Source organism: Leptopilina heterotoma, unplaced genomic scaffold, assembly GCF_015476425.1.
Source record: "Leptopilina heterotoma isolate Lh14 unplaced genomic scaffold, ASM1547642v1 Lhet_237, whole genome shotgun sequence".
Taxonomy (NCBI): domain Eukaryota; kingdom Metazoa; phylum Arthropoda; class Insecta; order Hymenoptera; family Figitidae; genus Leptopilina; species Leptopilina heterotoma.
In genome coordinates, this window is record NW_025110953.1 from 610,781 (window position 1) to 624,703 (window position 13,923).

Consider the following 13,923-nt stretch of genomic DNA (forward strand, 5'->3'; position numbering starts at 1 on the left):
ATATATATACGGCGCAGGATGTCCATAAATGAACCGAGAAAATCGAGGACACCATTAGTCCCTGATTTTCTATAATAAGAAGGAAGAAAAAAGAGAGAAAAAGAAAAAACCGATCAAATGAGATGAATGATTTTAGAAATTATATTATATCGGATGCCAGAGTGGCGCCAAAGTATATATATTTTCTTTCATTGATAGAAAAAAGAATGGTTTACTAATGTGGTAGAGAGACCTTGTTGTCTATAGAACTAAAGATATATATATATATAATTCATAATTGCTGTGTCTATTAGAATGTGTACCTACCAAAAAACACTCATCGTAAAAAATCACTTAAAATCATTCGAAAAGTTAATTATTATCAAAATTGATGATGTAAAATACGGAAAATAAATTGAATTTTTAATTGCATGGAATATTTTTCAAATTTCAAGAATTGGTCTATTTTTTCTTATTTCTATTTAAATTTAAAAAATCATTTTAATTTCAGTAAAACAATTAATTCAAACTACGCAATTATTATTATTATTATTATTATTATTATTATTATTATTAGGTTTTGAAAATTAAAACAATTAAAATTATTATTATTATTACTATTATAACAAAATAATTTACGATGAGGCTCTGGAAAAGGAAATTTAAAAAATCGACAGTCGTGAAGAATTGAACCCCGGCCCTTGTTTGTTAGAAGTCTAGCACTATTGTCACTGGGCTATTACACACTTTTTAATTATTATTTGTAAGAAATGATTTTTAGCAAATGTTAATTTAATTCCAATGTGAATTAAATTACGTTTGACATTAATTTTATCAATTTCTTTCAAATTGACTTCCGATAACACACTGAGAGAGTATATATATATATTAAATTTTGTAAGAAAAAGTAAAAAAAAATTTTAGAAAGTAAAAAAAGTAAACCTAAACTTAACATTGGGAAAAATTTGGGAAAAAAGCAACATTTTGATATAAAAAATACTAAACTTTAAGAAAACTTATGTGAAATTTAGTAAATTTATATTAAAATTGAATTAATATTCTTGATATTTGATATAATTATATAAATTTCATATTAGTTTTTTAAAGTTTAGTAATTTTATTTAAAAATTTTCCTTAAATTTTTTCCCCAAATCGCAAATATACTTTTACAAAATTTAATATTTTGTAAAATTTACTTCAGAAATAATGAAAATTAATTTGATAATTTTGTAAAATTTACTTCTATAATATAGTAAAAATTGTTATCGCAAAAATGTACGATATCCCTAAAAGTTTAAAAACTTTACTACTTATAAAATTATAGTTTTTACAAATTTGATACAAATATATTTTATTTGAAACAAGTAAATTTTTCAGACAAATAAATTATAGTTATTAAACTCTATGACAAATATTAACTTTTATTCAATTCAAATAAACTATATATATAATATATTCTATTTTAACAAATAAAATTTCATTTGATTCAAATAAATTTTATTTGAATCAATAAAATTTTACGTGATTCAATTAAATATTACTTGATGCAATAAAATTTTGTTACACTCAATAAAATATTTCATTCGAATGAATAAAATTTCATTTGATTCAAATAAATTTAGTTTGATTAAACATGTTTAAGATTTTGTATTAGATTTAAATAAATTTTCATTTTATTTAAATAAATTTTCATAGTATTCAAATAAATTTTCATTTTATTTAAATAAATGTTACTATTGATGCAGTAAATTTTACTATATTGATACAGTAAATTTTGTTTGATTCCATAAAATTTCACTTGATTCGAATAAACTTTATTTGTTACAAATAAATTCTGTTTTTACAAATAAAATTTTATTTGACTTAAATAAATTTTGATTAAAATCAAAAGAATATCATTCGATTAAAATCAATTTTATTTAATGCAATAAAATTTTGTTTAAATCGAAATAATCATTCGAATAATTTTATTCGTAATTTCATTTGATTCAAATAAATTTAGTTTGATTAAACAAATTTTGTATTTGATTTAAATAAAATTTCATTTTATTTAAATAAATTTTATTTTATATACAACTAAATTTTACTATTGATGCAGTAAATTTTGTTTGATTCAATAAAATTTCACTTGATTCAAATAAATTTTATTTGCTACAAATAAATTCTGTTTTTACAAATAAAATTTCATTTAACTCAAATAAGTGTTATTTGGGGCAAATAAAATTTCACTTGAAGAAAATAAATTTTATTATATTCAAATAAATTCTGTTTTGATTAAAATAAATTTTGGTTAAATCAAATAAATTTCATTAATCCAAATAAATTTTCTTCGATTCAAATAAAACATATTTCGCGCACTATGTGAAATAAAAGATTTTGCAAACTAGCAATAAAGGGGGACATGAATTCTTCTCTTAATAAAATATGCCAATATTAGCAAAAGTTCCATTTTCGCTAAGTGCGGTCAATAACCCTTTTTAATTTTATATACATCATATAAATACACATTAATGTATATATACATATATATACACTGACGGTTATGCCAGTGGCACTATTTAAGTACATAGTAATTGACCACTTCTTTCATCAAGCCGTTCTCCTTATATGTTATAACTTCACATGTCGATATACATATATACACATATATATGATTTGAATTTCAAACTCTCCCGATTAAAAACACATTAGAAGCTTATGAGATCATTTATATAGTGCTTGTTCAAGTTCCTTCGACTTTCCCTTATAAGGTCGTCTGCAGGCATGATATTGCATGATATTCAAGAATTTAATGGACTCCTAGCAAAGTCGTTATCTTTTGAATATTTGACGCCCCTTTCACTGGAAATCATAAGGTAACTTGAAAGCCTGTTACATTATTAATGTATCGGATTATTGTTTTTAAGTTATTCCCGGGGAATAAAAAGCAGAGGAATAAAATTATATTTCTTTTTAGTATATTTCTCTTCTACTTTACAAGAAATGACATATATATTTGTATTTTATTCCAGAATTTTCAAATTTCCAAGATCAATTTTCAAAGCTGCGAATATTCAAAATTTTTTATTTAAAAATCAAAACCTAATACTGGAAATTGTATATTTAATACCGAATATTCAAAATTGTTTATTCAAAACCGAATATTTAAAATTTATACACTCGAAAAATATGCGGGGTAGAATAATATAATAATTAGAATTTTTATAAATTTGTTTACTTATTCGTTAATATAGTAAATAAAACTGTTTTTAATTTTGCGGGTGATAACATTACACCGCTTTTGTGAATGGCACCTACTATCGGCTCAAAAAGTATAGGCCCCTGTGTTTGAAAGCTCATAACTCAGGTAAAAAAATTCACACGTTAATCGGACAACTTGGATTTAGAAGAAACACTATTTCTACGTTAGTATACGGAAATGCAAGAAATAAAAAAATTTTTTGCGTTATTTACGGATTTTCGAAAGTGAAAAATACATGTTTTTTTGAAGCATTTTGACAAGGGCCTACTTTGAAAGCTTGTAGCTTATTCAATAAGTATCGCATTGTTATGCTGAATTTTTTCTATGAAGTTTAAACCCTACTAAAACAATATATACAAAAATTTTTGAATTATTGCATTAACTTTTTGTTATTATTTGAAACAAAGATAAAAAGTCATCGCCTTTGCAAATAATAATACAGATTTGAGACAAACTGTAAATTACGTACAATATGGTATTGAAAATAATGCAATAAAAATAAATTGTTTAAAAAAATTTTTAATGAATTATTTAGAAAAAAGTTTTCAGTTTTTTGCTTTATTACCCCCATTAAAGCAAGGTGCAGGCAGTCTTGCCGATACCTTTAGTGAAGATCACTCGACAAAGGTTTTAAAGTTGTAAATAACTCGCTATAATAGAAAAATCTTTAAAAAAAAAGGTACAGTAGTGGACCGCTTGGGACCGCTGCCATTGAATGTCCTGTTGCTGACAAAAGGGTTCATGACTGCCTGCACCTTGCTTTAATGGGGTAATAAAGCAAAAAACTGAAAACTTTTTTCTAAATAATTCATTAAAAAATTTTTTTAAACAATTTATTTTTATTGCATTATTTTCAATACCATATTGTACGTAATTTACAGTTTGTCTCAAATCTGTATTATTATTTGCAAAGGCGATGACTTTTTATCTTTGTTTCAAATAATAACAAAAAGTTAATGCAATAATTCAAAAATTTTTGTATATATTGTTTTAGTAGGGTTTAAACTTCATAGAAAAAATTCAGCATAACAATGCGATACTTATTGAATAAGCTACAAGCTTTCAAAGTAGGCCCTTGTCAAAATGCTTCAAAAAAACATGTATTTTTCACTTTCGAAAATCCGTAAATAACGCAAAAAATTTTTTTATTTCTTGCATTTCCGTATACTAACGTAGAAATAGTGTTTCTTCTAAATCCAAGTTGTCCGATTAACGTGTGAATTTTTTTACCTGAGTTATGAGCTTTCAAACACAGGGGCCTATACTTTTTGAGCCGATAGTAAATTGCTTAAGCGACGGAGTGGGGCAATGAGAGTGACAAAGAACTACCGAGATTTCTCTCTCGCACTCATTGCTCCCACTCTGAAACTTAAGGTAGTATCACAATCCTTGCGGTACTTCCACCGAACATCCACATAAAATATTTGAATTCGACTCACATCGACATCACTTTAAGAAAACAATAAATACGAATCCTAATCGCGTTCTTAATTCTCAATAAATCAAAAATAAGGAATTTCTTCCTTAAGGAAGAAATTCCTTATTTTTGATTTATTGACTATTTTGTCGACATTACTACAAAAAGCACAATTGCACCAAGAACTAATTATTTAGTTTGAAAAATTTTCCCCAACATGGTAGATATGTAAAATAGTGAAAAAAGAAATTTGCTAGCAGCAGGAGATAAAGGAACCAAGGGGGTCTCGAGTATAGTAGAAAGAGAAATAAAGAAGAGGCGGAAGAGTTAAGTCGGTGCGCGTGCTTTCCCCCAACGGATTGAAGAGTATAAAGTGTGCGCGCGCATTTCACGGTTAAATTACGGTTCGCTGGAAGATAACATAATGGTGGGGAGCGAAAGTCCAAGTGGGCTTTGCTTAGGGGCGTTATGGGGCGGCGATCCATTCTCCCGGTTGCCCGCCCCACAGCTCTGCCCCCTTTTTTGCCTGGAGGTCGACTGCTCGGATACAATATTCCCTACTACTACCAGCTCCACCAAACCCGGACGTGTTTCGTTCAGAGAAGAACCCGATCGTTTTACCCGGCAGTCTGTCACGGGGCGAAGAGCGGGAACCATCACGCTAACCGGTTCCCTCAAGTTTTTTTTAGAGAAACTGTTTTTTAATTCAAAATCAACTATTTCAATAAATTTTTCCCCTTTCATTCGTTTGAATGTTTCGTTGTTATTAATTAAGTTTTCTCCCTCCCCACTTTCAACCCCCCACGGAATTGTGATATTTGTTAAGAAACAAAGACTTGATTGTTTTTGAATAAAAGACAACAAAAATTGTTGTCAGACATAATAAGTTTGCTTCCTTTGGGGAGCTGGACCTCTGGCAAGAGGCCTATAACGAGATGCTGACTGATATGACACCAGCGGCGGCTGGTCAACTCTATCCGCAACTACAATCAATCAGCAAGACACCAGTACATGGTCATGTGGTGAGTGTTATTATTCTCAGTGTTGTGATAATATTTAGTTTCGTTATCGAAAATACCGTCGCGGTAAATGGCAAAAAAAAAAAAAAAATTCGTGTGGCAGAGAAAAAGTGACGGATATAAGGCCAATTGACTATATAGGGTGATTGTTATCTTAATCCGGGTTATACAGGTAAAAAATTGAAAATCTTACCAGAAGATCAGGTGCTACTGTATATGACTTGTCACCTACCGATGGTTTCCGATCAATGCGATGGATAAGGATCAACGGTCCTGTCGGCAAATTAGTACCTGCTCCCTTACATATAGTGTCTTTGAATTAGCTTCTTCTTCTTCTTCTTTTGTGTGCCTCATCTTTTCATCATTTTGTGCCGTGTGCTTCTGATCCTTATCGTGATTGCCTCTTCGAATGAACATAGTCATTCTGTCTATTAGAGATGGTGACTCTCCTATCAATATATATGTATGTCTTGGATAATTATATGGTCCCGACATCACTATACGTCATGTTTTTCTTTGACCATCATTTTTCGAACCGGGGAACTTTGATCTTTTGTGGATAACAGCAAACCATCATTGTTGTCTTTAGATCTTGTGTTCGGCATGTTGCGCATCTCCGTTGAATGACATTCTCTTCTTTGTAGTATATTTAATCACCAACATGTTAGATTGAAGAAATGTTAAAATCATTAAAGTTGTTAACATTACCAATATTGTCAATTTGCATATTGTAGATTGTTACTTTGCATATTTTGAATTGTGGCTGCTACCGGAGAACGGTATAGCAGACATCTAGTTATAGCAACTATCTTTGAAGTGCAATCACAATTGGTAGTAAACTGAACAATTGCTGCGTTCTTTTATACTTCTTGTTGCTTTTTGAACCATCTTCTTAATGCTTCATTTGCCACAAGTTTAAGGAACTTTATTTGAATCACATTTTTGGAGTTGTTAATATTTTTTATCATCTTTCCGAAAAGTGCTAAAACATTTCTCAAAATCACTTTCGCAAAGTGGATTCTTTCTTTCTTTTATTCACTGTATCACAATTGGAATTTTTTAGTGCTGCAATTCAGAAATCCGAATTTTTTGTTGCTCTACTTTTTAGTGCTGCATCTAATTCTGATGCTAATTCGGTCTTTGCTGCTACAGCATTTTTCTTCGCCTTAATTGACTTTAGGACTTTCGCCAAAGATTGGAACATGCTCTTGAGGCATCTATTTGTAAAGCATCTGATGCATTATCAAATTGAGTTAGACATCAAGTGCCAAATCATCTTGTTCTTCTTCGCCTTCTGCTACATCCTTTAATCTACTTCTATCACTATTTAATTTTGTACATCCTCCGGCTCTCTTAGAGCATCATTATTTTTCTACTGCAGCTAATTTCGAATCTGCTTCCATCACTATTAATTTTTGTAAGTCTGACATATTTAGAGCATCATTATTTTGCTACTGCAGATAATTTTGAATCTGCTTTTATCACTATTTAATTTTGTATGTCTTCTGACATATTTAGAGCAGTATTATTTTTCCGCACTGCAGATAATTTTGAATCTGCTTCTATCACTATTTAATTTTGTATGTCCTTTATTGGTACATTTTGACCATCATCAACTTTCTACTAATTGTATCATTTTAATCACATTAGTATCTCTACAGTTCAAGTTACCAAATTATCTTGTTCAGAAGGTGAAGTCCTTCCTGCAACATCTTATTAATGCTGCAACATCCTTTAATCTTCCTCTGTCACTATTTAATTTTGTACATCCTCTGGCAAAATTTGAGCATCGTCATTTTTTTCTGCTGCAGCATATTTTGCATTTCAATAAGTCCCGAGTCCCAATTATACTTACACCTTCTGAATCAGACTTGTATCATTCTAACGCATACATCATTCAAAACATCCAAATTTGTGTCAATTCACATTTTTTTCTTTCGCAACAATACTAACAGTGAACTACATTAACCATTATATTCTATAGTCCTAAATTTAAAAAGAATTATCATCTCCCTTAAAATAGCATATTTCGTGATGTCGCAGGAAAAAAAGGGAATTATAAAAAGAAAACCAACAATTCACAAGGGAAATCCTCTTCTTTTTGACCGCACTTTTCTTGGCGACAAGAGCAAAAGTCCTTCTGATCCCTTGCGGATTATCCGTTTCTGTTTTGACGGGAAACGACAAGTATTCATCCGCATTTAACTATTACTAGTTCAACATCATCGGATTACTTTTTATTTCGAATATAATATGAAAGAGATCTTTTTTTCTTTCTTTCTCACTCTCTTTCTTGCTAATATTGAAACACGTGTTCGCGATTTTTATTTTATGACTCGGCATAAGGACGCTCTCTCGTCCAATGATTTACGAGTCAACGTAAAAAAGTAATTAAATTCTCGACATCAAAAAGAGGCATATACGAATATTAATTAAGTGCCACGTATAGAAGCAGAGAAGTCCTTTTGGACCATGTATAGATATATTTATAAACACCGAAAATTAATCTTGACGGAAAGTTCCCTGCTCTTTGCACGCACCGGACGTGGCGACACACGTGCGTGTCGTACTTTTTTTTGAAATAAGAAAAAAAAACTCTTTTCGTCTTAATTCTTGCGTCATCGTACGCCCTTACTTCTCTTTCTCTCTTTTTTTCTCTCTCTCTCGTTTTTTTCGTTCTCTCTCTCTAAACTTTATAACAGCGGCACGATTCATCGATAATCAATCGACAGTTCGTAGAATTGGAAAAGAAATCGTAAGAGAGAGAGAAAAAAAACACCTGCTCGGAAGATAATTTGCTCCATCGTCGGACGATGATGAACTTTATAACGTGTGTGATGTGTGTTCATTATCATTGGCGGATTCTTTCGAAATCCCAGAAGGCAATTTGTCATATCTATATAGAGGCGCGCTTCGAGTCAAACATTAAGCAAACATCAAGAATTAACATTAATAGGACCATATGCTTCTTTGATCATCTTTTCTGTAAAAGATGATCATTTGAAATGATTTATTTTCAACTATTATTTTTTACCTTCGTTCAGAAGAGTGTATTATCATCATCATCAATTTGCAAACACAGTGTCTATTTTTTCTTACTTTTTTTTATCACTTTATTATACATAAGCTGCTGAAAATAAATCTGTCAGTTGTAACTGTATAAAACCGTTTAGTTCAGAAACATTTGAATTTTAGCCTTGATAGTAGAATTTCATGTTTTGTTTTAGCATTAAATTGTAAAATTGACTTTTAACACTTTTCGGTGTTATTTAAAAATAGTCAATTAATTATTTACACTTTCAATCATTTTGGTTTTAAGATGTAAACGGTTATGGATTTTGCTTAAAAAGTTAGAAATGCATCGCGTCGTTTAAACCCGCAATGCGGACTTTAGATTGAACTTTTATGATAGACAATAATATAGTAATAGAGGCTTATTTTCTAAATAGGAAACAAGTGGAAAAAATTAGCCATCGTTAAATAGTTGCGGAGGGGAATTTTGGAGTTTTGATTTTTGTTGGTAATTCAAGGAGCACTTGAAATGTATCAAGTGTCCTTGTATAGTTGAAAAGTCCTTGTGCAAAATCCCCCAATTTTTAAAGGATCAAAGGGACCTACCTGGTATTATATCCACGTGAGCCAATTATTTATCTGATCTCTTTTCAATCTGGTGAGCATCATCACTTGACAGGATGCGTGGGATGCAACTTGATCTCAACTTCCTCTCGTGTCACTTGATGCCACACGTGAAAACTCCCCTCCACACATATTATATATTTTTGCCCTGGAAGAAAAATAAAAAATTTTTGAAGTTTATTTTTTGGTTTCCTATTTACTATGGTTTTATATACTATTACTAGGATTGCTGTTAGTATTATTATATTATCACTATAGTATTGAAAGTAATCTTTTTTTTACTAGTATTACTGTTACTATTATCGGACTATTACTAGTATTATTTTTTCTATTATTGGACTTTTAATACTGTTACTATTATTATACTATTAATAGTACTAATTACTAGTTTTTTGTTACTAAAATTGTACTGTTAACTAGTTTTACTATTAATATTATTACAATAATAATAGTTCTACTATTTCTAGTATTGTACTATTAACTATTACTATTATTATACTATTAATAGTACTATCATCACTAGTTTTATTGTTACTAATATTATACTGTGAACTAGATCTGCTATTACTATTTTTAAACTATTAATAGGTCTTACTATTAACAGTATTACTATTTCTAGCATTGAACTGTTAATTAACTAATATTGTTATTACTATTATTATACTACTAGTAGTATTGCTATTACTACTTCTAGTACCGGTACTACCACTATTTTATTTAGGTTACTAATTAATTTATTTTAATTAGTAACCAAATTAATTTATTTTAATTAGTAACCTAATTAATCAATTTTAATTAGGTTACTAATTAATCTATTTTAATTAAAATAGATTAAAATCTTTCAATAACGGAAACTATATTTTCCATCTTAAAAAACTTTTTCACATGTAACAAATTTTTCCCTAAAAAACCTTTTTTTCTGGAAAAATTTTCTCCTAGGAAAAATTTCCTCCCTGGAGAAAAGTGAATTTTTTCGAGTTGCGTAAAGGTTTCATTTTTTTTTTTGCTATTCTCGATTCTCGCTCCACTTCACTTTTCCAGTGGTGTGTTCAATATAAGCCGATAATCCGATTCGACAAGTAAAAGTACAGTGTAGTAGTGTGAGTGTGTTCTTTTGAAAAATTGAAGCGTCGCACGGCTCTCTGACATTCTCGAGTAGAAGTGACAATGGACTGCGAAACGGACATAGTTGAGCTTGTTGTAATGCGTTTTTGAGCCATTCGTCGCACACAGCGGGGTGGAGGAAAAAAGACCAATGTTGCCTTTTCATGTGTGTGTGCTCTACCTGGAGCACCCATAACGCCGGATATTCCCGAACATGTCAACCTAATTTGTCTCCTTTTGCGTTTGTTTCCATATACCCTATATATAGTCGAATACGAAAAGAAAAAAAATCGGTTCTTTACAAAAAAAAAACTCGATAAAAGTGCAACAATTGGGAAGAAAATTCGGTTTGCAAAATAAAAGTTTGGTAATAAAATTTGACTGGAGTGAAAATTAATTTTTGGAATGAAAATTAATCTTGGTTTTATTTAAGAACAAAAAGTGTGCAAAATTGTTAACTAGACAAAGAAAGAGATAAGTTTACACTTTGCAGTGGACCCTCGATAATGGAGACGGAATCAGTGACCAATTAACGAGGTTTCATTGTATTAGTTAAAAATTCACTTATTTTTATTATTATATTATTAAGATTAGGATTTTCAAAAATTCCAAATTCAAACCTTTTTGAAATTTAACAACTTCTAAGAATATTAATATAAAACATAAAGAAATCGAGTGATAAAATAATTATTTTAATTATAAGAATATTGTTACTGAAACTTTTTCAGAATTATTTTCATCATTTCGATTCAATTATTATTTTCTAGAATTTTTTAATAAAATTCTTCTCTAAATCAATTATTTTTAATAATTTTTGAAAAAGTTCTTTAAGAATTTTCAAATCCATTTATTTACAAATCAATTTTATGAAATTTCATCGATTATTCGGAAATTCTTCAATTAAATATATATTAGAAAATAAAAACTTCAAATAATTTTTTAAAGAAACAAAATTTTTGGAAAAAAAATTAATCCTATAGAATTGTTAGTTAAAACTTAAAAGTATGAAAAATTAAGATTTTCAAAGATTTTATTTGGAAAATTATTCAAAATTCAATTATTTCTAAAAATTCCCTAAAATCCTTTAAATATTCAATTATTATCTAAAATTTTAACTGAAATTAATTTTTAAATCAATTTTTATTAAAAACTTCTGCGAGAATTAAATTATTTAAATACAGTAATAAATAATTTATTAAATAATTGAATTTTTTCGACGTATTTTAATAAAAATTTGAAAATAATTACATTTTTCGAAGAATTTCATTAAATTTGTATTAAAAATAATTGAAATTTTGAGAACTTTTTGAAATTCAATAACTTATAAGAATATTTTTACTTCGACTTCTTTGAAATTATTTTCATCATTTGAATTTAATTATTATTTTCTACAATTTTTAACTAAAATTCTTCTCAAAATCAATTATTTTTGACAAAATTCATTGAGATTTTTCAAATCCACTTGTTTACAATTTAATTTCACGAAATTTTGATTATTCAGAAATCCTTCAAATAACAAAATAAAAACTTAAAAAAAAAATTCTTTTAAACTTTTTCAAAAAAATTAATTTTACAGAATTATTAGTTAAAAGTAGGTATATAAATAATTCAGATTTTAGACAATTTGAATTAGAAACCTTTTCAAAATTTAATTATTTCTAAAAATTCTTTCTTTAATGCTTCTAATATTCAATTATTAAGATTTTAATTTGAAACCCTTTCAAAATTCAATTATTTCTAAAAATTCACGCTATAATGCCTGTAATGTTCAATTACTATATCTAAAACTTTGATTAAAATTAATTTTTAAATCAATTTTCATGAGCAAAATTCTACAAGAATTTAAAAATACAAACTATGGAATAATTGAATTTTTATACAGAATTATATCAACAAATTTTAAAATAATGGAATTCTGTTAAAAAGTTTTAATAGAAAAAATTTGAGAATAATTGAATTTTTCAGAAAATTCAATTAAAATTGTATTTATGAAAATAATTGAATGATTCCGAAGATTTCAATAAAAAATTTTTAAATAATTGAATTATCTTAACAAGTTTTAATTTGATTAAAATTGTATAAAAAATAATTGAATTTCGCTAAAGAATTTTGTCCGCTTTTGAAAATAATTCAATGCCTGTGAAATTTTTATTATTTATGAAAATAATTAAATACTTTTGTAGAATTTTATTAAAATATTTTCCTAATAATTGAATTGTTTTGGAAAATTTTATTAAAATAGTAGATGTTGAAAGTCATTGAATTTAGGAAAATTTTCGAAAATAATTGAATTTCGGAGAAGAATTTTATTATTTTTAAAGGTATAATTGAAATTTCGACTAGTTTGTAAAAAAAATTTTAAACATAATTTCATTAAATAATTTCTAAGTAATAATTATTTTCTCATAGTTCTTCAAGAATTGAGTTATTTAAAAAAAATATTGTCTGAAATAGAAAAAATTGAAGGTTTTGTATTTGAATTCTTGATAATTTCATAGTTTATGAAGCAAACAAAAAAAGACACAAAATTTCAGAATTTTCTCATGAATTCTAAAAATTATTTTTTTAAAATTAAAATTACATTAAAAATTTTTTTTAATACTTTTAATAAATATTCCTGACTTTTTCCTGGTTTTTCTGGTCAATTCTACTTTTTCTGAATTTTTTCTGAATTCCCTAACCGATGTCAATTCTGTTAAAGAAAATAAAGATAAAAGAGAGTAAAAAAAAGAAAAAACAGTAAAACCTTCTCAATAGAGACATTTTTATCCAGAGTACACTGTATAAACATTTTTTTTTTCTCTTCTTCCATAAATATCAAGTTGATTAACGTCTCACAGGGAATGCGACATGAGGATTCTCGACTTAATTTACCCATCATTATGCCCTCATGTTTAACAAACTCAAGGGACAAATTGCCGCGTTTTTTATTGCAGTCCTAAAGAAATTTACTTTTTCTTCCTTCAGTAATCAGATGCGCGCATTTCTTTAAATGTTTTTACAATTTTGAATGATAAATAGGTAATAAAGTTGAGAAAAGAGGTAGTATATTGCCCGCATAAAGAGGGGTGAACTTGAGTTTGTATGTATGTATATATGTCGTGCAAAAGTAAAGACTGAGGTGTAAGCCGCCATATTATAAACGACCCGGTGTAACTTGTCGCATTTGTGATCACACGTTTTCTAAACGGCAGATGTTCTTACGCCAGTCACAAAATAGCCACCATTCTTCATTCACCAACACTAATATATTACTGGCGTGGCGAAAAAAAAAAAAAAAAAAAAAAAAAAAATTACTTGTTATATGATTGATCGATTTTTGAGCAATGAGCTGCCAATATGTCATCATACTTAACAATTCAAGAAAGGTGTTAAAACTTTATTTTGGCTCTTAGTGATGAAATGGAGAGAAAAAATAGAGAGAAATAGAAAGTAACAATAATAAAAGTTAATAATGGGAAATTATAATAGTAAATAAAAATTTGAGAATATTTTTTTTTTGTAATTCAGAAAATTTCTAAACATTC

The 13,923-nt window shown here is 28.0% G+C and overlaps 1 protein-coding gene across 2 annotated transcripts in view; it reads left to right on the forward strand.

Moving 5' to 3' along the window:
* The window catches only part of LOC122502743 (transcription factor Sp8-like), an 86,473-nt gene that overhangs the window by 39,395 nt on the left and 33,155 nt on the right, over positions 1–13,923 (forward strand). Inside the window, exon 1 of one of the 2 annotated variants that reach the window (XM_043612936.1) lies at positions 5,228–5,659. The exons of the other annotated variant lie outside the window; for it this stretch is intronic. Coding sequence (XP_043468871.1) covers positions 5,573–5,659 — 87 coding nt within the window. The 5' untranslated portion in view covers positions 5,228–5,572. Of the gene's footprint in view, positions 1–5,227; positions 5,660–13,923 lie in introns of those variants that run through there. 2 annotated transcript variants of the gene reach the window in all.